At 36.6% G+C, this 23,750-nt stretch overlaps 2 protein-coding genes and 1 long non-coding RNA gene across 20 annotated transcripts in view; 2 read left to right on the plus strand and 1 right to left on the minus strand.

Annotated features, from left to right (window-relative positions):
• The window catches only part of cuedc1a (CUE domain containing 1a), a 529,149-nt gene extending 524,563 nt beyond the window's left edge, over positions 1–4,586 (plus strand). The window contains exon 7 of the transcript XR_015500531.1: positions 4,488–4,586. The gene's annotated coding sequence lies outside the window, so the exon portion shown is untranslated. The remainder of the gene's footprint in view (positions 1–4,487) is intronic.
• msi2a (musashi RNA-binding protein 2a) overlaps positions 1–23,750 on the plus strand; it is a 285,008-nt gene that overhangs the window by 146,742 nt on the left and 114,516 nt on the right. For 13 of the 16 annotated variants that reach the window (XR_015500172.1, XR_015500169.1, XR_015500170.1 and 10 more), the window contains 1 exon segment: positions 21,047–21,095. Coding sequence is in view for 11 of the 16 variants with exons in the window: in XM_087268677.1 (XP_087124803.1) it covers positions 21,047–21,095 (49 nt within the window). In the remaining 5 variants the exon portion in view is untranslated. 16 annotated transcript variants of the gene reach the window in all.
• Positions 78–2,860, minus strand: LOC147842175 (uncharacterized). 3 transcript variants are annotated; one of them, XR_015501446.1, is made up of 6 exons: positions 2,801–2,860; positions 2,372–2,484; positions 1,302–1,428; positions 1,040–1,125; positions 693–735; positions 78–595 (listed from the first exon to the last, which is right to left on the minus strand). It is a non-coding gene; the product is annotated as an uncharacterized LOC147842175 (long non-coding RNA). The 3 variants fall into 3 exon arrangements; XR_015501447.1 differs by having other exon boundaries at positions 1,917–2,484; XR_015501448.1 differs by lacking the exon at positions 1,040–1,125.

The following is a 23,750-nucleotide window of genomic DNA, read 5'->3' on the forward strand; positions in this document are numbered from 1 at the left end:
CACCTGGTGTCATATATTGTTATTTTATTCAACTCTCTTGAGTGTAAATATGGTAAAAAGGTCAAATAGACTGTAAATTACAAAATAAAAAACATTTTATTTGAAAACATTCACAACTTCAACAATTCATTCAATTTTTAAAATGCAACAATGTCAAATATGCTTTAAATGTTTTATTAGTACAGACAGTATCAACAAAATATGATGTCCAAACTTGATGTTTCATCAGAGCAATTTGAAAGTTCAATATATCGTCACTCATAGTTTTCTTCTGAACGCATAGTTTTCTTCTGAAATTACATTTTAAACAACTTGGCGTGCAAATCTTTCACTTCTGGTGTTTCCTTGGTCCTCCATATCAAACACAGCAGTTTAAATGAAGGTATAAATGCTGTAAACTTGTGTGAAAACAAACTGGAGCTAGGAAATCTCATCAAGCATGTCCTGTGAATGAAGTGCTTCCCAGCCACAGGATGACCTTTTTATCCATGACGATGTACAGTAGTAGCTGCTGATCGCTCGTCTGGTGGTTCCTGATGCACGGATATACTGTAGGGTGATGCTCATCTAAGAACTCTTCAAGACTCCAGCATGACTAAGAAAAATGTTTGAAAACAAATTGCAATCAAATTCTATGATATATTTAAAAGAACATTTAAAGTAAATAAAACATTCAAGAAATCTAAACTCACCTTTTGAAAATCTTCATGATGATCCACAACTTGACTCTCCCAGCTGGTTGAGGTGACAGGATGTGGAAAAGTAGAAAAAACACACACATCACTGTTGGATCTCCAAAAACAATTAGGTTAACCACTATGACTAGAACTGGAAAAACAGGCAGCTGTCTGTCCAGAATCCTGAATTTAACACAACACTTGGAGCAAAATTTAGAGGAGCTTAAAATCTTTTATATCATTTAGTGATGCTGATTTCCCCAAAATATTGGCCACAGTGTAAAAAATATTCATAAACTTACAGTTTTCTGTAAGCGTGTGCGTGCATGTGTGTGTGTGTGTGTGTGTGCGTGTTTCTTTACCAGATTTAACTTGTTAGGCCCTTTCAGGTCCAGTATTGACGCCACCTTTCCTGGAGTCTAGCAGATGTTTCAGGTCCAAATATAACCTAAAATATTAGGATAAGCAGAAGAGGAAAAGTGCAAAGCAAAGAGCAAAACATTATTTAAGTAACAGTTCACCCACAATACAAAACTTATCACCTTCATGTCATTTGTTATTCTCTAATGCTCTAATACCCTCTCAGCTTATTGTGAAACAAATGCAGAACTTTATCAAACATACCTTCATTATTATCACCACATATGACCAAGAAGGTGTGCTTGGTCATTTCACCAACTCTGGAAATACACCATCCGTCTCTAATCAGCCACCGTCACAGGGTCTTGTGTTATTGTACAGAGAACTGTGGCTGTTAAAAAACAACAACACATTAGTATCTAACACATATGCATAACCTTCAAATAAAAAAGAGAGATGAACATCACAAAGTATGCCTCACACATTTTCACATATCTTTTGATTCAGATGTTGATTATTGATAATAAATCTACAAATCAAACCTGTATCATCATTAGGCTGCTCAAATATGAATCAGTTGATTAATTTTACAGACAGGTGGCTGTGTACAACGCACTAATAAAACGGAAATGTTGTGTACAGTACATGCTAAGTTTAGCCTATAGTTTTAAGCACAATATCATACGGGAGAAAAAGCTTGAATAAGATGTTCCTGACTACAGAAATAGCCTAACTTACTAACGTAAGACATCCCGAGTTGGGAAAAGTCATTTTCGGGGGATACAGAGTTGATTTGCGGGAGGTAGCGGGAGAGATGAGTACCGTGAGTTGAGCGCGACGTACCTGAAGAGCGGTGGGGGTGACTTGCGCGCGACGTACCTGAAGAGCTGGGAGGGATGCGGTGGAGAGGGGCGTGCAAAGTGTTTAATGACCGGGCGGGAGACGCGCGATTTCCGGGAGATTATCATTCATTTGCGGGCATCTACTTGGGCATCTGGGAGTCTCTGTGCATTTGCGGGATAACGTTAACGTTAGTCCCGCAACTTCCGGGAGACTTCTGTAACGTTAAATGTCTGATAAAGTGCAAACGCGGTCATTTAAAGACATTAATGTTAACATTCCGACTTTAATGGTTGTCAACACTTAATTTAATTCAAGCGTACGTTATCACACGAGTCTAAGTTATGAACTAACGGTATATGGACGGCCACGAATGAACCAGTTTAAAAGGGCCGCGGTGTTTAAAATAACCAAATTAACGTACACGAATAACAAACAATCATTTGTTTCAGTCAGGAAGCCTTTTACAATTAAGCATATGTTTATTTACTCACCAGATATGTTTTAGAAACTCTCCAGAGCTTATGGAAACCGTCCTGTGTTGCCGTTAGCATCCGGGCAGAGTAGGCTAACGTTAGGCGGCTCCGGGGATTCCCTCGCTAGTTTGCTTGGAATTAAAGGAGAAGTGTCCGTTTTATTTTACAGATGGGTAACAACGCACAAAATGGCATTAAGCGTGACAGAAATGTGTTGAACATGTATATTTGATGTTTTTATGCACTATGTATGCGTGATATATAAAACATTCTTGAAAAGAAGTGAATAGTAATGCAGTTAAGCTAGATACACAAACGACCATGAATGAACCGCAGAAGTTTAAAATTGTCACTCCATTCTAAAGTTATTAACTTAACAACATGTTTACAACTGTATTTCCTTAAAGAAAGTCAGTACAATACCAACATTTAGGTAGTTTGACTCACCAGTTGCTGTTCTAAACCTCAGATGGAAAATGGCATCTGGAAAATTCTTCAGTGACTGGGGCTGCATGAATTCCCGGATGTTGGAAATAACACCACCAAGTGTAGAAAAGATAACTCATTGATTTCGCACTGAATAAAATCAATTCTAACTCTTATTATATTCATTTATCAAAATCTAACTCTTTAACGTCAACACTTTACTCTCAAATGCTTCAACACCGAGAATTTAACTCTGATGAATTTGCTGTGCACTCTCTCCTTCTGCTTCTCTTTTCTTTGCCATCTTCCACGTCTGTCTTTCCGTCTGTCTCTCTCTCTCTCACTTTCCTTCTGTGTCTATCATTGTAGTTTTCTATCCATCCGTGTCTTTCCACTATGATTCTGTCCACTTCTTTTACTCGTCATCTACTTTAATTTTTATTTACATCTCTTTTTTTGTCTTTCTTTTTTAAGTCTGTTATTCTGTTAAATAAGCTCCTAAAGATTTTTTGATCATTCAAAACACATTTAAAAGTAGAAATGTACATTCTCTGGCCACTTTATTAGGTACATTCATCCAACTGTTCATTATGCAAATTTCTAATCAGCCAATCACATGGCAGCAACTCAATGCATTTAGGCATGTAGACATGGTCAAGACGATCTGCTGCAGTTCAAACCGAGCATCAGAATATGGAAGAAACGTGATTTAAGTGACTTTGAAAGTGGCATGGTTGTTGGTACCAGACGTGCTGGTCTGAGTATTTCAGAAACTGCTGATCTATAGGATTTTCACGCACTCTACTAGTAAGTTGTACCTAATAAAGTGGCCGTTAAGTCACTTTACTGTTAGCACAAGTAATAAATTATACTGTTGTAATTTAACTTCCCATTCACTTGTTCCAAACATGTTCGAAAAAAAAAAGAAACCCATAAAGTTTTGTAACTAATTTAGTGAGAATAACTGTTTTTGGGGAGTACTTTTTTATTTTTGGGTAAACTGTCCCTTTAAATCAGATATTCAAACAGTTTTGTGCAGCTTTCAAAGGAAATGACTTTGGTTTTGAAGTTTGGCCATAATCAGCATGCAAACAGAGCGGAAGCCATTACTTAAACATCCGATGTGGAATCAAGCAGGTTTAATTGGCCCTAATGTAGATAAATGTAAATGATGATAGATGATAAATGAACAGAGACACGTGCTGCACCTCTCGGTATGTGCGGTGAGACTGCTGGAGAAATGCGAACAGACAAGCGCAACAGCAGCCCTCGCTTAATATTGCAATCAAAATTAAAATGCTTTCGCAAATTCGTTTCAGTTTGTATGCACGTTTCCTAGTTTTCTTCATGCCAAGCATACACCACAATCACCTTTTTCTTGTATTTAAAAAAAGAGAAGCTTTTATATATCTTATGTTAGTTTTTTTAAATACTCTATATGTACACTACCTGATAAAAGTCTTGCCGCCTATCCAAGTTTTAGGAACAACAAATAATAACTTGATTTGTAGTTGATCATTTGGTATCAGAAGTGGCTTATATGAAAGGCAAAGGCCTCTAGATTACGCTTATTTTATCAAAATAAAATATGATCATGCCTTGATTTTTAAATATTTAATTAGGACAGTAAGGTCTGACTTTGCTTAGACAAAAGTCTTGTCACTTAACAGAAATAATGTCCTGTATAGAATATAAAGTCATGCTGCAGTGGAGAAAGAATGAATATTGTGTCTGACTCCCTTGAGCCTGGAGGACTGCATCCACACATCTCTGCAATGACTCAAATCACTTATTAATAAAGTCTTCTAGAACGGCAAAGAAAGTGTTCTTGCAGGACTCCCAGAGTTCATCAAGATTCTTTGGATTCATCTTCAATGCCTCCTCCTTCATCTTACCCCAAACATGCTCTATAATGTTCATGTCTGGTGACTGGGCTGGCCATTCCTGAATCACTTTGACCTTCCTTGCTTTCAGGAACTTTGATGTGGAGGCTGAGGTATGAGGAGCGCTATCCTGCTAAAGAATTTGCCCTCTCCTGTGGTCTGTAATGTAATGGCAGCACAAATGTCTTGATACCTCAGGCTGTTGATGTTGCCATCCACTCTGCAGATCTCTCGCACACCCCCATACTGAATGTAACCTCAAACCATGATTTTTCCTTTACCAAACTTGACTGATATCTGTGAGAATCTTGGGTCCATGCGGGATCCAATAGATCTTCTGAAGTATTTGTGATATTACCTGCCTATTATTAGATGTTAGCACCTTATTACAAGTTATAGAGCACATTTTCTGCTTGATGTTATTGTACATCCCTAACCTATTCGATACCTAAACCCAACTTCTACCATAATAACTATTAAAAAAGCAGCAAATCAGGGGTTTATTAAGGCAAAAGTTAATGGTTTATTTGTAGAGAGAATTATACCTTACAAATAAAGTGTAAACAAATATTTTATAAAGCTTTTTGGAGCAGAAATGTAGCTTAATCATTTTTAAAATTAGAATTAAACACTTTAAGAATGTTGGTTTTAGTTAAAAATGTGGAGTGCATCAGGCTTTTCTTCCTGTCTGTGTCCACCTCTCTCTGTTTCTCTGCTCTGCTATATATCGATCGGTCAGCTCTGATGGAAATGTGCTTTTACTGCTGCTGGTGGAGACGGTTCAGGCTCTTGGATGCTGTCAGACGCTTTCGCCAAGGAATGAAGAAAAATGAGATGAATAGATTGCAGGGGCCGCGGGGAGGAGGAGGAGGGGGTTGGAGGGACGCCTGATATCAGCTGCTTTGCTGCCAGTCGTCACAGAGCTAAATGAATACTGACATATTTATATTTATTTAAATTAAAGTTGTTGTGGCACGGTTAGTGTCAGGAGGATCTTATTTACATACCAATTAGCAGGTTTATTAAGCATTTTTTTCCTGTTGATTAATATAATTAGCGTGTAGATAAGTGAATGAGAGTGAGTGGAATGGGGGCTGCTTATAAAAAGAAATCCTGATTAGCGAAGCGTAACAACAAAACTGTCATTTATGCTGGATAAATGTCTTTCTCTCTTCTCTTTTTTTTCTTCCCAGAAAGACAATTTTTTAAGTGTATGCGATAAAGTGATGGATTTAGCAATTTTGTGCACAGTCTGGACACATTAAAGACCTTTTAATAAAATGACCCATAATTGTCCTCCACGGCAGCTTTGTCTCTGCGAGAGCTGTGATTGATGTTACTGTAGGTTTTTTTCCCAGTGCAGATCTGTCTCTTCTGACTCCAGACACCCTGAGCATCTTCCACAGCCTCTCGGCGCCCTGCTAACAATGGACATGCCAAGGTCTCATATGGAATATTCATCAGTTCATCTCAGTCCTGGTTGGTTGAGGAGCCAAGGGCTCATGAATATTTACATGACAGTTACAGAAGCACAGATGTTTCTTAACGCTGTGAAGGGAAATGCAGATTTGAGTCCAGAAATCAGACACTGTGAAAGGAAATTTAGATTTGAGTCTTAAAGTCAGTTTTTTTCATGAGTAGTTATTTATTATTTTAAGCAAAGTGATATTGGTTATAACTGATTGCAGCAGTTTTAGTTAAAATATAGTTTATTAAGAGGACTGGTATTTTAGTCTTATTTGATTTTGGATTTACGGTTAGTAATATATATATATTTTTTTTTACATTTTACATTTCACATTTTGTTTACATTTCAGAATCTTAAAGTCTCTGGAGTCTTATGTCCAAAGACTTGCGTTGAATCAATACTGAAACTGCGTACGAACAAAGCTGTAAATGTGCGTACGCAGTAAAAAATTCAGATCTATGTAACACTGCGCAAGCGGAATCCCACGCATAATCTCTTTGTTCATATTCTCTTTTATTTCAGAATTAGTCTTTGGTGTTTTGATTGCCACAAGATCAGAGTCTAGTAATCAGACACTGTGAAAGGAAATGGAGATTTGAGTCTTGAAATCTGTCACTTTTTTATGATTAATATTTTAAGTGTAGTAATATTAATTATCTTAATAAGCAGCTTTATAATAGATTTTTTTTTATCTTAAGGCAGCTTTAGTTTGATTGCACTGATGTTATTTATTTATTTTTTTATTGTCATTTGATGGTTGAAGCGTTCAGTATTTTTTTTTTTTGTTAGATTTTTTTTTTTTTCCAAAATCAGTCTCTGGTGTTTATATTGATTGCCACAAGATTTGAGTGTAGAAATCACTGAAAGGAAATATAGATTTGAGTCTAGAAATCAATCTTTTGCTTTCACGAGTAATTACTTAATATTTGTTATCTTAATAACTGATTGCGGGAGCTTTAGTTTGACTTTAGTTTATTAAGAGAACTGAAATTTGGATCTTGTTTAAAGGAATGAAATGGTCTGTTTTTTTTTTTCAGAATCAGTCTCTGAATCGGTGTCTATATTGATTGCCACAAGAGACACTCTCTGTGTCCATTTTATGATGCATCATTAGTCTTTCTTTAGTGAACGGTAAAAATCACATGCACACAAACTCCAATCACACATCCAAAAAAACAGGTGACACGCAAGCAGACAAAACGAAGACAGAAACCATTATTAAACATTAAACAGCTTATGTAAGGCTCGTTTGTTTACAAATAAAAGGTTTTTATTTTACAAAGAAATCAATAGTTTCTGTTTAAATAAAGGAAATTATAATGTACAAATGTTTCTGTCTATAGATATTTAAAGATATCTAAACATATTTATTATGTTTTTATAACTTTATATGTGTCAAAAAGAGTTGTAGTTTTTAGAAGTAGAAGCAGTTTTCAACTTTTTCATCTAGAAATGTTGCTAACGCTGCAAATCATCATTTGTAGATGATTTCTAAAGGATCATGTGACGAGTAATCATGCTGTTTTTATCAAAGAATATGATTTTATTTAAAATTTCAATAATATTTCACAATATTCATAAATAATAAATGCAGCTAGGGTGAGCAGAAGAGACCCACATTTTTGGACAGAGATCTGTGTCTGTGTGTGTGTTTTGTGACTGTTTAAAGTATTTTTATTTAATATTTGTTAATGCTAGTTCAATAAAAGAAGTGAGAGAGGAACCAAACCAGACTATGAAGGAATGAAAGTGTGCATGAGAATCGATGAAATGAAACACTAAAAGGCATAGATCCTTCAAAAATGAAAATACAGTGATCCCTCGTCAATCGTGGGAGTTACATTCTAAAAAAAAGCGGGCAATAGGTGAAATCCACAAAGTAGTCCGCTTTATTTTTTAGGATTATTATAGATCTGTGAAGTACAACCCCCTCACTACACTCTTTATACACTTCTCTCAGACAGGCTTGAGCATGAAGTCCAACCTTTCTTTAGCATGAAGTCCAACTTTTTGTGTGATGGTTAGCATCTTCCTCAGCCTTTTGGGTGCTGCTGCAGGTGCCTTTGGGGGTGCAGAATGTTTCATCGACATTGTGGTGTTTGTTGGGTAGAAAACTTGCAAACATACAGTCCAGCAATTCAGATTTACACTGCTAGTGATCGAAGATTTCTGTAAATCTGCCAAGCTGATCGTATTCTGTACTTCACAGGAGACACAGCACAAAGGAGATTGATTGACAGTGTTCTACAGCCAATCAGGATGCAGAACACAATGTGCTAATCAGGACGCAGAACACAATGTGCTTTAAAATTTTTTTGTCAAATTGCACTTAAAAATATTTCCTCAAGGTGAACCGCGATATGGCGAGGGACCACTGGATTGGCATTTACTCACCCTTGTTTACAAACCTATTTGAGTTTCTTCATTCTGTTGAACACAAACAAAACTATTTTGAAATATGCAGAAACATTCTTCAAAATGTCTTCTTGTTTTGTGACAAAATATTTTTTTTTGTGACAAACTATCCTTTTAATAGAAAAAAAAAACAGTGTAAATAAAGCATGAAAATAAATATATAGTATAAACAGAAACTAAATCTTCATTTGCTCATCTCTCTTTATCGTTCATTGAATGTAGAAGTGTAGAAGTGCCTTTAATGACTTACAATTCCCCCTATAACAGACTTCAATACAAACGCACACACGCACGCACACAAACATACACACACACACACAGGAATCACATTCTGTGTCTCTCAGAGTCCCGCAGTTTGCTCTCTGCAAGGCTTTGTGACTTGACCTGATCCCGGATCAGATGGAAGATCATTCGTTCATGCATTAAATTCTCCCTGTGTGAGCCAGTAAGACAGGGAATTCCTCAGCGCTTCATCTCCTGTGCCTCTCCCAAATCTATCCAGGCCAGTCAGGCTGCATTACAGCTCCTGTAACTCCATTTTTAATACAAATCATGAATGGGCTTCTCTTTCTGAAAGCTGAATTATTGATATTTCAGCTGCAATCCCTGGAGAGAGCTCATGGGTTTTAAAGCAAGACGAGAGGGATTTTTTTCTTCTTCTTCTTACCACACATATATTTAATCTACATTTAAAATCCTCTTTGCATATGTGTGTGTTCTCAGCTTCCCGTCTGTACTGCCAGACACTCTTATTTAAATATTTTTTCAGCTGTAGTTAATTGGATAATCACAGCTTTTTTTTTCTCACAGTGAATCTTACAATTCAGACATTTCAGAAGTGTTGGTGTTATTTATATAGTTTATTTATTAGTTTATCATTTTTGTTTATATAGTTATTTTTATTTATGAAGATATAGATATAGTAGGATATAGATACTCAGATCTGCAGCTTCTCCACGGTGGATGTTCACTGTTCTCCTGCTTCCTGTGCCTAGACTGCCGCTCTGCACAAGAAGTTTGGCCCGAGGAGAAATGGTGATGCTCAACTGAGTCTGGTTTCTCTCAAGGTTTTTTCCTTTCACTTTTTTTTCAACTGGTAAAGTTTGTTCCTCGCAACTGACTAGCTTGGTTTGGGACTTGTCAATGGATTTGCTCTTCAGTGTTTGGACTGTTTCAGCAGTGAAAATTGAATTACACTGAACTAGGCATGGGAAGATAACCGTTTTCAAGGTATAACGCGGTTTGGAAAAGTCAGGGTTTTAAGGCCGCCAAAATTTTCTGCTATACCGTTCCTAAGGTATGTAAGATTTTTAAAATATTTACTTTTTATTATTATTAATATTTTAGGACAACAGTATCTCCAGTGGAATAAATATACAAAGATGCCATTTTAAATTGTGAAGAAATCTGTGTTTTTGAAATGAATGAAAACAGAAGTCAATGATTCATTTGAATTATTCAGCCGGACATGTTTACTGTTCCAAAATAATATAAATGTTTCTCAAAATGAAATGTATTGTGTTCAAAGGGGAACATGGGAAGTTTTTTCAGGGTGTCCGTGGGGTCTTAAATAGTCTTAACGTCTTAAGTTAAAAAAAAAAAATTTAAATTTAAATCCTTAAAGTATTAAATTCATTGAAATAAGCTGTTTTAGTTCCTAAATACTTTTAAACGGGTCTAATTTTTCCCTAATTGTCCATGTAAAGATATGGCCATCCGGTACAACCAACAATTCTATCTAAAAAGATTTTACAAAATTTAACAAAATTAACATATATTAACTATCTAGCAATATGGTGTAATTGTCTTCTTTACATCCTTACAATAACATTTGTTTAAAAGTTCTCCATGTTTTAATGCATAAATGTATGTTGTGCATAAACACACACACACACACACACACACACACACACACACACACACACACACACACACACACACACACACACACACACACACACACACACACACAGTGCTTGTTTAAAATATGTGGCTAAGAAATAACTGAATTTCAAATTTAATGGGGCAAGTAAAAAAAAAAAAATCCTCTGTTTAATACTGATAATTATTATCATTCTGCCATGTGAAAGTCTGAAATTTCATTCATAATAGTCTTTAAAAGTCTTAAATTTGATGTGATAACCTGCAGAAGCCCTGTTTTTTTCCCCAGACATTTAAGAAGAATATATTATAGAGCAGTAATCACAATACCATCAAACCGTGAAACCATGAATTTTTTAATCAAGGTTATCATATCATATCATACCTTTAGAATCTTATACCGGCCGTGCCTACACTGAACTGAACTAAACTGAAGTTCAACTCTGAAAACTGGACTGACACAGTTTACATTTACTAAGTTTTAACGCAATCTACCTTGTAAAAGTGCTATAGAAATAAAGATGAATTGAATTGAATTTAGTTTATATCATATCTTGCAATTTTGAGTTATTGAAAGACTGAAGAGGAGAAATGTTTCAAATTAATTGCAATGTTGTATTTTATTTATTTTTTTTTTTAAGTTTTAAAATTCAGAAATTAAAGAATTCTGAGTAAAGCAAGTCTGTGTTAAATCCAAGGTTTGTTTCACTAGCGCACAATGTTGGTATCTAAGTGAACAATTAATCCGTGCAAAGTTATCCAAAAAAAAGGTAATCTGTGTGTTTTGGTAATCTTTAATCAAAATATAACCATTCACTTCAGCATTTGTTGTGGCTGGCGGTCTTTCTGTTGACGTCAGTTTGACGCTACACTATATAGGGTATATGCAGAGCTAATGTTTCCTTCCATACTGATATACTTCCGGTAAACGGTTAATGTGACTTTTTTCCATTTTATACGGTTGCTTTTACAGCATCAATGTTGTTATTCAAGTATAATCAGTTAAATAGATGTCAGTGTTCATTTAGTTGCTCATGCCTAAAATGAGATAAAGACGTTTACAGGCACGCGCCCGTCAGAATTAGCAGGCAGGTGCAGAAGCTCCATTGTATATACTGGATTACAATAAAAGTCATGTCAGGGAAAATGTTATTTAATGCAGTGCTTCTGCATATCAGATATCACTCAGCCAGTGGAGATTGCTAATTTTTAAAGAAAAAAAGATGGTGATACCTGTTGTTTGGCAACTGCTGTGTGTCTGCACTGCTTTTAATTGCATAAATGCTAACACTTTAGTTCATAATTAACGGTATTAACAAACCCCTAACTAACGCTGCCAGCTTAAAAGATTACTAATTAGCTGCTTATTAATACTTAGTAATATAGAAGTTGGGTTTTGGGTAGGATTAGCGATGTAGAATAAGATCATACTTTATAGCTACTAATGAACAGTGTTACGGGATAAATGATATTGAAGCACGTCCCATCAAGTATTGTGTATTTCTAAGTCGTCCTGCAGTCTTAGCTCTGGAATCTGTTTCTGTTCTTCTAGTGTTTGTCACCATTATCATTGAAACTGCCATAAAGGAGATTGGCATGACAGTCATCTCTGTGCATTTGCAGTAGCTGGAGCAAACTGGAAATAACACATTTTGAGTGTAATTAACGATCAAGTGACAACAGTAATGGGACCATTCACTTCTGATTTTGTTGTTGATTTGATATGTTGATATGGTTTAATTGCAAGTTTGGTGAGTAGTTTTGGAGATTTCAGGATTCATTTAGAGAGGATTTTGGTCTTGGATGAGCTGCCTGGAGGCATTGCAAATATGGCCGCTGGGTGAACAGGCTTTATTTGAAGGAGATTTAAAATCAGCTGTGAGAATAAACAGGTTCGATTACATGAAATAGTTAATAGAGAAAAATCTCATAATAGCTCATAGAATTCAAACTTTATATCTTGAAATTCAGATTTCATTCCCCCTCTCAATTAAGTATATCCACACTAGTATTTGTGTTTTGTCTGTTTGTGTGTGTTTCTGATTATAGCTGATCTTCTGTGTGCTGTAGTTATGCTGAACGCTTGCTTCACTCTGATAATTGAACGATCCTGAGTCACAGAAAGTGAGTTGGCATTTCAGAGTGCATGTGACTCAACAGTTATACCCTGAAATGACAGACTCTTGAGTCGGTTATTCAAAGATCTTTTAAGAAACGGTGAACATGGAAATATCTGTGAATTTAATTATTGAAATAACAAATATGTATTATTCTAATAAAGTATACTTATGCTGGTTTTTGTAGTATGATCAGGGCCAGACAGAGTTTGCGGACTTATTTTACAATTTTTTTTTTTTTACTATTTCTGTACGTAATTTTGTAAAAAGATCTGCGTATTCATACAGGGTGATTTAGAGAGTATAGGAGCTGTAAAATTAACACACAATATAAAAAAAAAATTCAAACAAAGCTGTACTTTAAGTCTCTCAAATAATCAGAGTTTGTTGTACCACTTTCCACAATAATGTGTTACTGCAATCTTATTACATTTTTGGGGAATGCAGTAATGAAACGACTTAATTTTTAAAATTGTGAAATCTGATTACAGTTAGGCTACTAAAGTCAATGTAATTGCATTACTTGCATTACAAATATAGACTTTAGAAAACAATATTTGCTTTCTTTAAAATCCCATTTTCCGCTGCAACATCAGTTAATAAGCATACGCTTTTAAATTGCTGGAAAACACAAACTGAAATAGCTGCTGTCGAGAGTGTCTGCTTCAAGTGAAAATACAGACATTACTTTTATTTCATTAAGTATAAAACAAAAGTATTGCAGTACTGTGAACTGCAGTCTATGTCCAGTGTTTAAAGAACTTTTGACTGCTTTTATCTCAACCATAAACTTGAACGGAAAGTATTCTACTACAATAATCATTGATCGACGATTCGACGCCCAGGACACTGGTGCCCAAAAACATTGCAGCCCAACTCAGCCTAAACAGGCTAAGTTGGATTTTTGTGCAGGATTGGGAGTGAAGGTAACTTCTGAAAATCTGAAGAGAAGCGCAGCTGCTAATAGGGCCGTGCATATATTACGTCCTTTGTGAGCTCAAGCTATTTCCAATGGAGGCGCTCGCATATTGGAAGAGATGCAACACACTCATATATTCCAGATTTCATGTATTCAACTTTTGAGTGTTTACAGTTTGTTTCCACAACCACAGATACCCAGTTCGCACATACAGAACTTTGCAGAAAATTACCGGCAATTTTGCAGAAAGAGATCATGTGTGAACAAGCCTTTTTGAAAATACTGGTAAATTAGTTTCAGAAATTATTCTGAAAGAGTACTTGTAACATTACCGTTAATTTGCTGGAATGCTGCGCTGTGTGAACGCAAAAGGAAACTTGCAGGAAAGAGCACGTTTAGAACACACTGACGTGAGACGTCTGCTCCAGCCAATCCGAACACTCGTTCAAGCTGTTTATGAAAAAATAACCTTATTTTATATTTTTATTTTTAAAAAATATTACTTCTAATATTTTTCCAGACACATTTAGCTGCTAGATGTTAGTCAGATAACGTTTCTATGTTCCTCCTTAATCCCGAATGTGTAAAAAATTATTGGTAAAATGCTTCTGATAAACCGCTGTTTCTTTATCTTCAAGCTCCGCTTCAGTTGCTTGACGTGTGCACATTAAGAAATGCTCCATTGAGCGCCAGCAGTTAGTGCTTCTGCTTTTGGATGTCTCTGGGATAAAGCAGCTGCATGAATGCTAAAACTTTAAATAAACGTGAAACCATCAACAAAAGCCTGACCACTTCTATGTGTACAAATACAGGCGCAGCTGTTTAGAGGTGATGTCAGAATTTACCTGTATTTTGCAATAATGTGTGAATGGTCTTTTCCACGTTCCAAAATTCTGGAACGTCCTTGCCTGTGTGAACAATCTAAGTCCAAGTTTTGGACGAACAATCTCTTAAATCTTTTGAATTATTTTTCAAACTGCTGTGTTAAATCATTGTATTGTTTTTCTGTAAATAACAATAAATGAATGAAAGAGCTGCAGTCTATATTTTGTATTATTAAATGAGTTAAAAGTAACTTGAAAGAATTAATGAGTGTGAATTAATTAGTAATGTAACCAAATTACAGTTCTCCAGTAGTAAACAGTAACTTGTAATCCATTACTTTTTAAGTAACTTACCCAACACTGCATATAATATAGCTATTTACAATCTATATCATACTGTACACAAATCATCTAATTATTTGCATATTATCCAATAGTAGAACTCAAATTCATATAAAGAAGTGAATGAAAATACAATTACACACACTTAAATGATAAATACATGATTAAAAATCTTCTGTTTCTGTAGTCATAAATCATGCCTGGGCCTAATTATGATTCAAGATGATCAGAATCAGATTATATAGATCAGATTATATAGAAAATATTTTAAACTTCACCCATAATATTCTAGTTTTCAATATCATTGTTATCACATGATCTATAAAGTCCTTCAGTAATTGCGGATGACTGGAAGATAGTCATGGTGGGATGATTGTAAATTCACCGTTCAAGGGTGTTTGACCTCTGAGTGTGGTTGATCATACAGCTGTCAGGATGCGTTTCCTACACTATAACATCTCTTTCTCTTCTACTCCTTTATTAATACTGCAGTTCCTCCGATTAATTATTCATGAGCATCCTGTCTGTATGGTGTTTCATGTGTGATCACACCTGCATGAATGTGTTTGCCCTTCGAGAAATGTTTGAAATCATATTGACTTGCCTGACAGAAACACAGGCAGCTTTTTACTCCCGTGTGTGGAGAGAATCTTCTGGAGCGTTTAGCTGACGGTTCTCCTTTACTTCTACAAAAGAAAGTCCAGAGAGTCTTGTAGAGTTTCACTTCTCTTTTAAGAGCGATAAGAGCTCCGTCTGCCTCTTCAGCTTGCCTTTCAGGAGCACTGAGTGTGTGTGTGCGTGAGTATGAAGAGGTTCTTAACCTCCCATCAGATAGAGGCAGAGGCATTTGAGCAGTCCAGTGACAGACACTTTTGAAAGGACTTGCAGTGCTACACTGATTTGGCCAGCTCAATGTGTGTTACTGGTGTGTGACGCATTGCTGAGCTTCTCACGTCTTCACTGCTGTCCTTTGTGTGTGTGAGAAGGACTTTTAAACGTTGCGAGCATGTCTTTCAGATGTTTTTATTGGACACAGATAATAGTGGATATCTGATCTGGTATATGATATGAACTGATCAGATTTATATGATGTGGTCTTTGCTAGATGGTTCTGGTCTGATATGATATACAATGTAGTCTGGACTGGAGGACTGGCTTTTTCTGGTCTGATATGACATATGATGTAGTCTTCATCAGATTGTTCTAGACTGATATGATGTGGTCTTACTGGATTGATCGGATGTGATAAATATAATGTGGTCTGGACTGTTTTGATCTGGTCTGATTACTCTGAAATGATCTATATGATGTGGTCTGTACTGGATTTTTCTGGTCTGATCTGGTATATTAAATGATCTGGACTAATCCTATATGATGTGGTCTGGATTGGATTTTTTTGGTCTGAGGTGATATATATGATAGCGTCTAGACTGGATTGTTTTGGTGTGATACGATATTTAAGATGTGGTCTGTACTGGATTGTTATGGTTTTATATATGACGGGGGTCTGGACTGGATTTTCTGGTCTGATATAATATATAAGATGTGGTCTGAATTGGATTGTTTTGGTCTGATATGATATATAAGATGTGGTCTGTACTGGATTGTTCAGGTCTGATATGATATATAAGATGTGGTCTGGACTGGATTGTTCTGGTCTGATATGATAAATATGATGTGGTCTGGACTGGATTGTTCTGGTCTGATGTGATATATATATGATGGGGTCTGGACTGGATTGTTCTGGTCTGATATGATAAATATGATGTGGTCTGGACTGGATTGTTCTGGTCTGATGTGATATATATATGATGGGGTCTGGACTGGATTGTTCTGGTCTGATATGATAAATATGATGTGGTCTGGACTGGATTGTTCTGGTCTGATGTGATATATATGATGGGGTCTGGACTGGATTGTTCTGGTCTGATGTTATATATATGATGGGGTCTGGACTGGATTGTTCTGGTTTGATGTGATATATATGATGGGGTCTGGACTGGATTGTTCTGATCTGATGTGATATATATTTTGTGGTCCAGACTGAATTGTTCTGGTCTGATATGGTATATAAGATTTGGTCTGGACTGGTTTGTTCTGGTCTGATATGATATATATGATGTGGTCTGGACTGGGTTGCTCTAGTCTGTTTTAATGTATATGATGTGGTCTGGATTTGATTGTTCTGGTCTGATGTTTTCTCTACTGGATTGTTCTGGTCTGATATATTATGTGATCTAAACTAGATTGCCCTGGACTGATCTGATAGATGATGCGGTCTGAACTGGATCATTCAGGTCTGTTTAGGTCGGACCTGAAATGGTCCGAATTGGAGTATTCTGTTCTGATCTGAAAAATAATGTAGAGTTAGAGTAGGTCTGCTGTGATGTGGTCAGGTCTAGTTAGTACTATGTGGACTAGGCTAGAGGAATCTAATATAATGTATGATGTGTTAGGATTTTAACTGAAATAAGCTAGTATTGTATGGTATGATCTGAACCGGGCTGGTCTTGTAGGATATAGTCTGATATATTGTATGATATTTAGCATCACATGCTTTTCCAGACTAGCATAAACAGTCTGGTCTGATAATAGAATAGACTTGTATGTTGTGGTCTGATGATATGATATGAAAGACTAGACCGGGACTAGTCCTGACTTAATTTAATGCAATTAGTTTGGCTTAATGTGGTCTGATATACAATATAGACTGGTATGTCATTAGAGTCTGATATGTGATGTAAACTACAGTGGACTTTTTCTAGTACAGGGTGCTCTCTCGTCTGATATAATATAAACTGGTCTGATATGTGATGTGACATGATATGACACTGACAGACTTGTCTCCAGACTTGTGTAAGCTGATAATGATTATCTGGTCTGATATAGTATGAGCTGGTCTAGTTGTGATCTGATAGATGACATGATCTAAGATGAAGTATTAGTCTGGTCTGGTCTGCTTCTGTCTGATCTGCTTTGCGCTGAGAGCAGCAGGCTCAGCTTTGCTTCCAGCCATTAACCCATAATTTCAGGGAAATGTCTGATCTCATTTTGCCCATGATGGAAGTGTTTAACCCACGCTGCTCCAGGTGGAAGTGCTCTACAGTAGGTCTGTCTGGATGTGTGTGCTGGTTCGCTGTGGGGCTCATGTGGGCGGAGCAGGTTTGACTCATGCTGCTGTGATATTTTAATACCTCTCTATTAAAGACACACCACGACCTCTGTGTGTGTGCAGTGTATGTGTATGTGTGTGTGTTTCTACCCCTTGGGCTCATACTGGGGTCTCCCGTTGCGCTGGACAGTCTGTCTCTTACACTCAGACAACTTCTCATGTTACCTAGCGACCGTATCCAGGAGGCAGGCAGTGCATGGACACATGGACCGCTTTGTCTCCCTCTGAGACTGACTCCCTCTCTCTCTCGTGAGTCATGAAGGGCAAATTACTCTGGACTCTGGTGTTTCTCTACAATATTCTGTGTGTTTTCTTTTAGGAATCTGCTTGCATCATCATGCAAAGGTTACTTGTCTAAGTATGTGTCCTGTTGAGGAAGGACCCTGAAAAAACAGGGAGCCATCAGTGGTGCTCTGGAGAAATATTTGGTTATGATTGCAGTGCATTTGTTACTGTATGACGCAGGTGTTATACACAGCTAGGGTTGTAACAATATACCGGTATGACGGTTTACCACGATTTGAACGTGCACGATTATCATACCATGAACAATTGCATATCAACGGTTTTAACCCTTAAAGACCGAGACAGCCGCCCGCGGCTAAAAATAAGTATTGCTCTTAAATGTTTAATAACTTTTGATCCGCTGATCCGATTCATACAATTCAAAGATTGGCATAAAGAAGAGAATCAGCTTTCAAGTGCTGTATCACATAACATTCGCGGACTTTCAGAGGCTCCGGAATCAGTGCGGTTACGTCATCAACATTTGACAACGCTGATTTGACAAAGAAACGCTCGTCACTGTGTCTCCGGACAAATCAGACATGATACATTGATGCATTGTCCCTCCTCCATGCCCAGATTGGTTCAAACTCGCTATATCACAACCAATAAGCATAGGTTTCGCTTTTGTTTGTGGACCAAGCTTTTTGAACAACACGGAATGAGAGATAGGCATACATTTATGCGCGGCTAAATAAAACGCAAAAAAAAAAGTTTTTCATGAAATAATTCTCATACTAAGTACTTTTGCATGCACAGCAGCACAGAAACATGACAAAACAGTGACACAGCAAAGACGAACTGCTGCTCTTGCTTTTACCAAAAGACGCAAATGAAGATGCAGCTGTTTGTCTGCATTGCAGACAACCACATCCAAATCCATATCGATAGACAACCATATCCATGCTGGCACATAAAACCTGGGGATGTTCCATATTGAATTTAGTTTCGTTATGTAACTATTTATAGTATAGTAAATATTTATATCTATTTTTTACTGAGGATTTGCACCATGTTTATTTGGACTGTATTTGGACTTTGACACATTATTTATTATTTTCTTATTTTTATTTGTTCATTGTAAGTGGTGTTGTTTATAATAACTAAAAATATATTATTTGGAAAAAGTCAAATTTGCTTCACTGTTCTATTATTTTGTAACATTTGTAACATACCGTATACCGCGAAACCGTCAAACCGTGGTATTGTTTTAGACGATTATCATACCGTGAAAAATTCATACCGTTACAACCCTATACACAGCTCATTGAGATCTGCACTTCTTATTACTAATTGTATAATATAAGGATGTTTTGTTCTTGTTGACCCAAATCCCATCATACAAAGAGTTTGAAGTACTTTTGGTAAGCATCTCATCTGGATTGGATTTTTTCGATGGATTACCAAATCAAATTGGTAACTTGTATTGTCAGTTTCAGCAACCGCTTCTAATGTTATGACTCAATTCAATGGGCATTAACAGTGGTCATCAGCTGATAGATAAGGACCGATAGAGGCCTTCTGCGCCTACTGGTAGGCTCAGAATGCTGTTATCATCCATCTGCATGGTTAATCTGAATGTGTGTGCTGGTTCTAATTAGGGATGCACCGATCTTGATACTTGGATCAGATAGGACATCAGGTATCAGCCAGCTGGTACCGATCCAAATGCCATCTTGCGTGTGCGCTGTATTCTGTGCAATTTATAAGACAACAAAAGCCATGAAGGCTCCGTTTATTCACAATTCAATCTGCGCCTTGCGTTCATGACAACATGAAAAACTTTCTCCAAGACTATTTGTTCCTGTTAATATAAGTAATCAGTGGAGAAATTAGTTTAGTTTATCAGAAATTAGTATAGTTTAGTTCATTGCTGTTTCTAAATCATGTTGCCCTGTGTCTGTTATGAGCAGATCACATTCACACCACTGGAGTAGAGAGGGTTATTACCTGCTCTTTACACGCAAAGTATGCCTAGCTGAAATTTTAGAACTAAAATTAGGCTCTAAAAAGGCTTAATAATACCCTGGACTAATCCCCAACACTCATTCTTTCCCTTTATGCTGCTAAGTTTTAAAGGGAAGAGTGTCCACAGATACTGAAAAGCTGTGCGCTGTGTTTCGGTGACCCCGCAATATGGATTGTCATTAACAGAAAAAATCTGAACTCTGAACCTGTGAATATTTCACTGTAATTTTATTTATATAATTATTTTATGTAACAGAGCAGTTTGTGTTTTGATTAGGATCAGTAGTGGTAGCCTATCGATTTCAAAGAAAAATCTAATATTAAAAAAGGAACCATGAGCTGGACCACAACAGATCAATGTCATAACGAATGCTCAAGTAATGTAGCCTAGTTTACGGCAAGCATGTTTTTCGTTAGTGTGCTACCAGTCATATACAGTAGGCCTATAGGTCTGTTATTTTTTACTAAAAAAGATTATGTTAATAAAATACAATTAATGGGAAATATAATAAATAATATAAATAATTCTTATGGTTAATCAGCTAGAATAATTGGAAAGACTCCAGATCTGTTTTTACATTACTTTGATGGTTGTGTTTAAGATTGGGGTAGGGTTATACGTTAATAAATTACAATTAATGGGAAATGTAATAAATAATATAAATAATTCTTGTTAACTTCTGGTCGCAGTTGAATGTGATCTTTAGCTGATTACCCATGTGGATGGATGATAACCGCCTTCTGAGCCTACCAGTAGGTGCAGAAGGCCCCTGCTGACCAATGTCAGCTGATAACCACTGATAATGCCCATTCAATCGACTGATAACATTTGGCTGGTTTAGTCTGTGAATCTCAAACATTGGCAGTACATTTACATTACTACTTCTGTGTCCTGGTTGAGCAAAATAGTCGATTCATACTGTTGTACTATTTTTCTGGACTTTAAAATACTTTGTTCAGTTACTCATGTGTGCTTTTTTCCATCTTTTTTAGGTAGAGGATGCCATGCTAATGTTTGATAAAACTACAAACAGACATAGAGGTAAGACCATTATCCTTCTTTAATGCAGCTTAATATGTACTGTTATTGTGAGCATCTTCTGATGCTGAGCTGTGTGTGTGAGAGAATATTGTGGTCATTTTGGTGCAAATGTTCATATGGCTTGTCTGTATTGTATAATTGTGTTTAGAGCATTGTTGGGGAAGGTTACTTTAGAAAGTAATGCATTGCAATATTGAGTTATTCCCCCAAAAACGTAAGTAGATGTGTTAGTTGGTTACTTTTTATCGTAAGAAACGTGTTGTTACTTTTGCATAGGGGTGTCAAAATGAATTGTTTCTTCGGAGCAGAGCGATGCAGACGTGCGCAATTCGGTATCAGTTCATTAATAAATCACCGGTTATTACGTACTGACGTCATTTATCTCATATGGCTCGAGGATCTCATAAGCTCAGGGTTCTCCCAGGACAGCATGCCAAACAAGCTTTATTATCAATCATCAGCTAAGTGTGAACTCTTGAAAAGTAATCTTATAAGGTAGCTTGCGTTACTTCCAATACTTGTTAAGAGTTTAGACTGCATTTAAACCTAACCGTTTAATTAAAAATTAATTTGAATGATACATTTATTTCATAAAGAAAATCACTTTTTGTAATAAAACATATGTTAAATTTATTTAAGGTTTAAATTATTTATTCAGCAAAATAAATCTTAAAGTCCTAAAGGCCAGTGCAAGTTCTGGGGTTTTATCTAATGAACTTTCTTTGTAGATTTATCATTGTGTTACTAAGCAGATGAAAATAAACCTTCACCTTCACTCGTCGTGTAGATGCCTGCCTGGAAGAAGGTTGAGTCAATAAGGGGGGAAAACCCACTTGCACACTTAAATAACACTTGCATGATGTCTTTTGTTACTACTACTTGAGTTATCATCTTTGTATCCCTGTATATGCTTTGACAGGGCACTTCACCTTGTGTCGTTGCAAGAAAGCTTGGCTAAAACGTAATCCAGTCATTTGTATGGAATTGAGAAGAGAAACCTGTACAGTACAGAATGTTTCAGAGATGGAGTGTCAAAAAGAGATGGATAAAGAGAGAGTAAATATGTATAAAACAGCCTGTAAATGTGTGATTTTTCGATTGCAGAGTGCATATCCCTCACACACATTCTTTCACACACAGTCTTCTTTCTCTCTCGTGTCCTTCATGCCCTCCAGGTGACTGTTAAACTGCTGTTAAAAGACGCTCTTTGTCCGCCTCCATTCTTTTCTCCCCCTCTTTCCCTCTCTCTCACTCTTACTCTCTCTCTCCTTTCACTAAAGAGACTGCAGCAGAATCTCTCTGGCATTTTCAGGCTGAAATGAGGATGATTGTGTTGGAAATTGAGCTCCAAAGCTCCATCAGTCCGGCTGCCCCAGTGCATTGTGGGAGCGTGCATTGGCTCTCCTGTGGGCGCATGGATCAGGGATGTTATTCAGACATTGAAGGGGTTTCATGGCAGGATTTCATGCTGTTAATTACAGATGTAATGGTGTGATTTTCATCAGGGCTCTGCTGGTTGCTTTTGTGAGCCGTTTGTGTGCCGTTACAGTGAATACCCAACGGCCATACAGCCCTCGCTCTGCCAGAACACACACTGTGTTTGCAATAACATGCAGTCATACTAACCAGCGTTTATAGCATGTTATTTTTAAAATTGTATATATTATTCACATTGTGAAACAATAAAGGTTTTAGTTGGGTAGTTGTGTTTTTCATTAAAAAAACGAAGGCTTTTAGTTTTAAAAAGTAGTCAAATTCTTTCCGCTACTTTTGTCAGTAATTATGAGACTTGAAACTTTAAGATATATTGAAATGCGATTAATAGTTCATCCCTGTTTTCAGTGGTGCCTCAAACCACCTGTAGGACACACTCGCTTTTCACACACTCCACTCCACATCAAACATTCTGCAATTTCAGTGTGCTTCATGCAGGTGAGAGGGCTTGACACACCACTTGTAGTTCACATACTCTCTTTTTCTCCGTATAAGACACCTTAAGCACCCCATACGTCTTGGGAAATATTGTACAATGCTCCACATGTGTGAGTGGGCTTGACAAACCTCCTGTAGTTGACAATCTTTTACTCTCCATATGCACCAGACACCTTCCTAAACACCCTGTACATCTTGGGAAACATTGTACAATTCAGAGTGTGCACTACATAGGTAAGTGGGTTTGACAAACCACCTGTAAGACACTGTTAAATCATTAAAAGTAAATTTATTACACATAGCATTTTCAGTTTGGCGACAGGAGGTGCTTTAGTTGGCATTAGGGTCCTTTCACTGCTCTTTCAGGTCCACTGCTGTAACGTTTAGTTAGAAGATGATATGATGTAGACACCTGAACATTTAGAAAATGTTAAGGTTTTGTAGATGGATGAATAAATAAATGGATGAATGTATAGATGGATAGATGACTAATGGATAAATAGGAGGATGAAGGAATGGGTGGATGTATGAGTGGATTGAAAGATTGGCTGTTACATAGATTGAAAAATAGATGTGATGGATGTGTAAAAATTGGTTGATAGGTGGATGAATTGATGTTTACATTGATGGAAGTATAGATAGATGACTTGAGATGACCGATAAATAAGATGAAGCATGATGGATGGATGGATGGCTAGATGTGAAATATAATAATTAGATGAT

Source organism: Danio rerio, chromosome 10, assembly GCF_052040795.2.
Source record: "Danio rerio strain M-AB ecotype USA chromosome 10, GRCz13ab, whole genome shotgun sequence".
NCBI classification, from domain to species: Eukaryota; Metazoa; Chordata; class Actinopteri; order Cypriniformes; family Danionidae; genus Danio; species Danio rerio.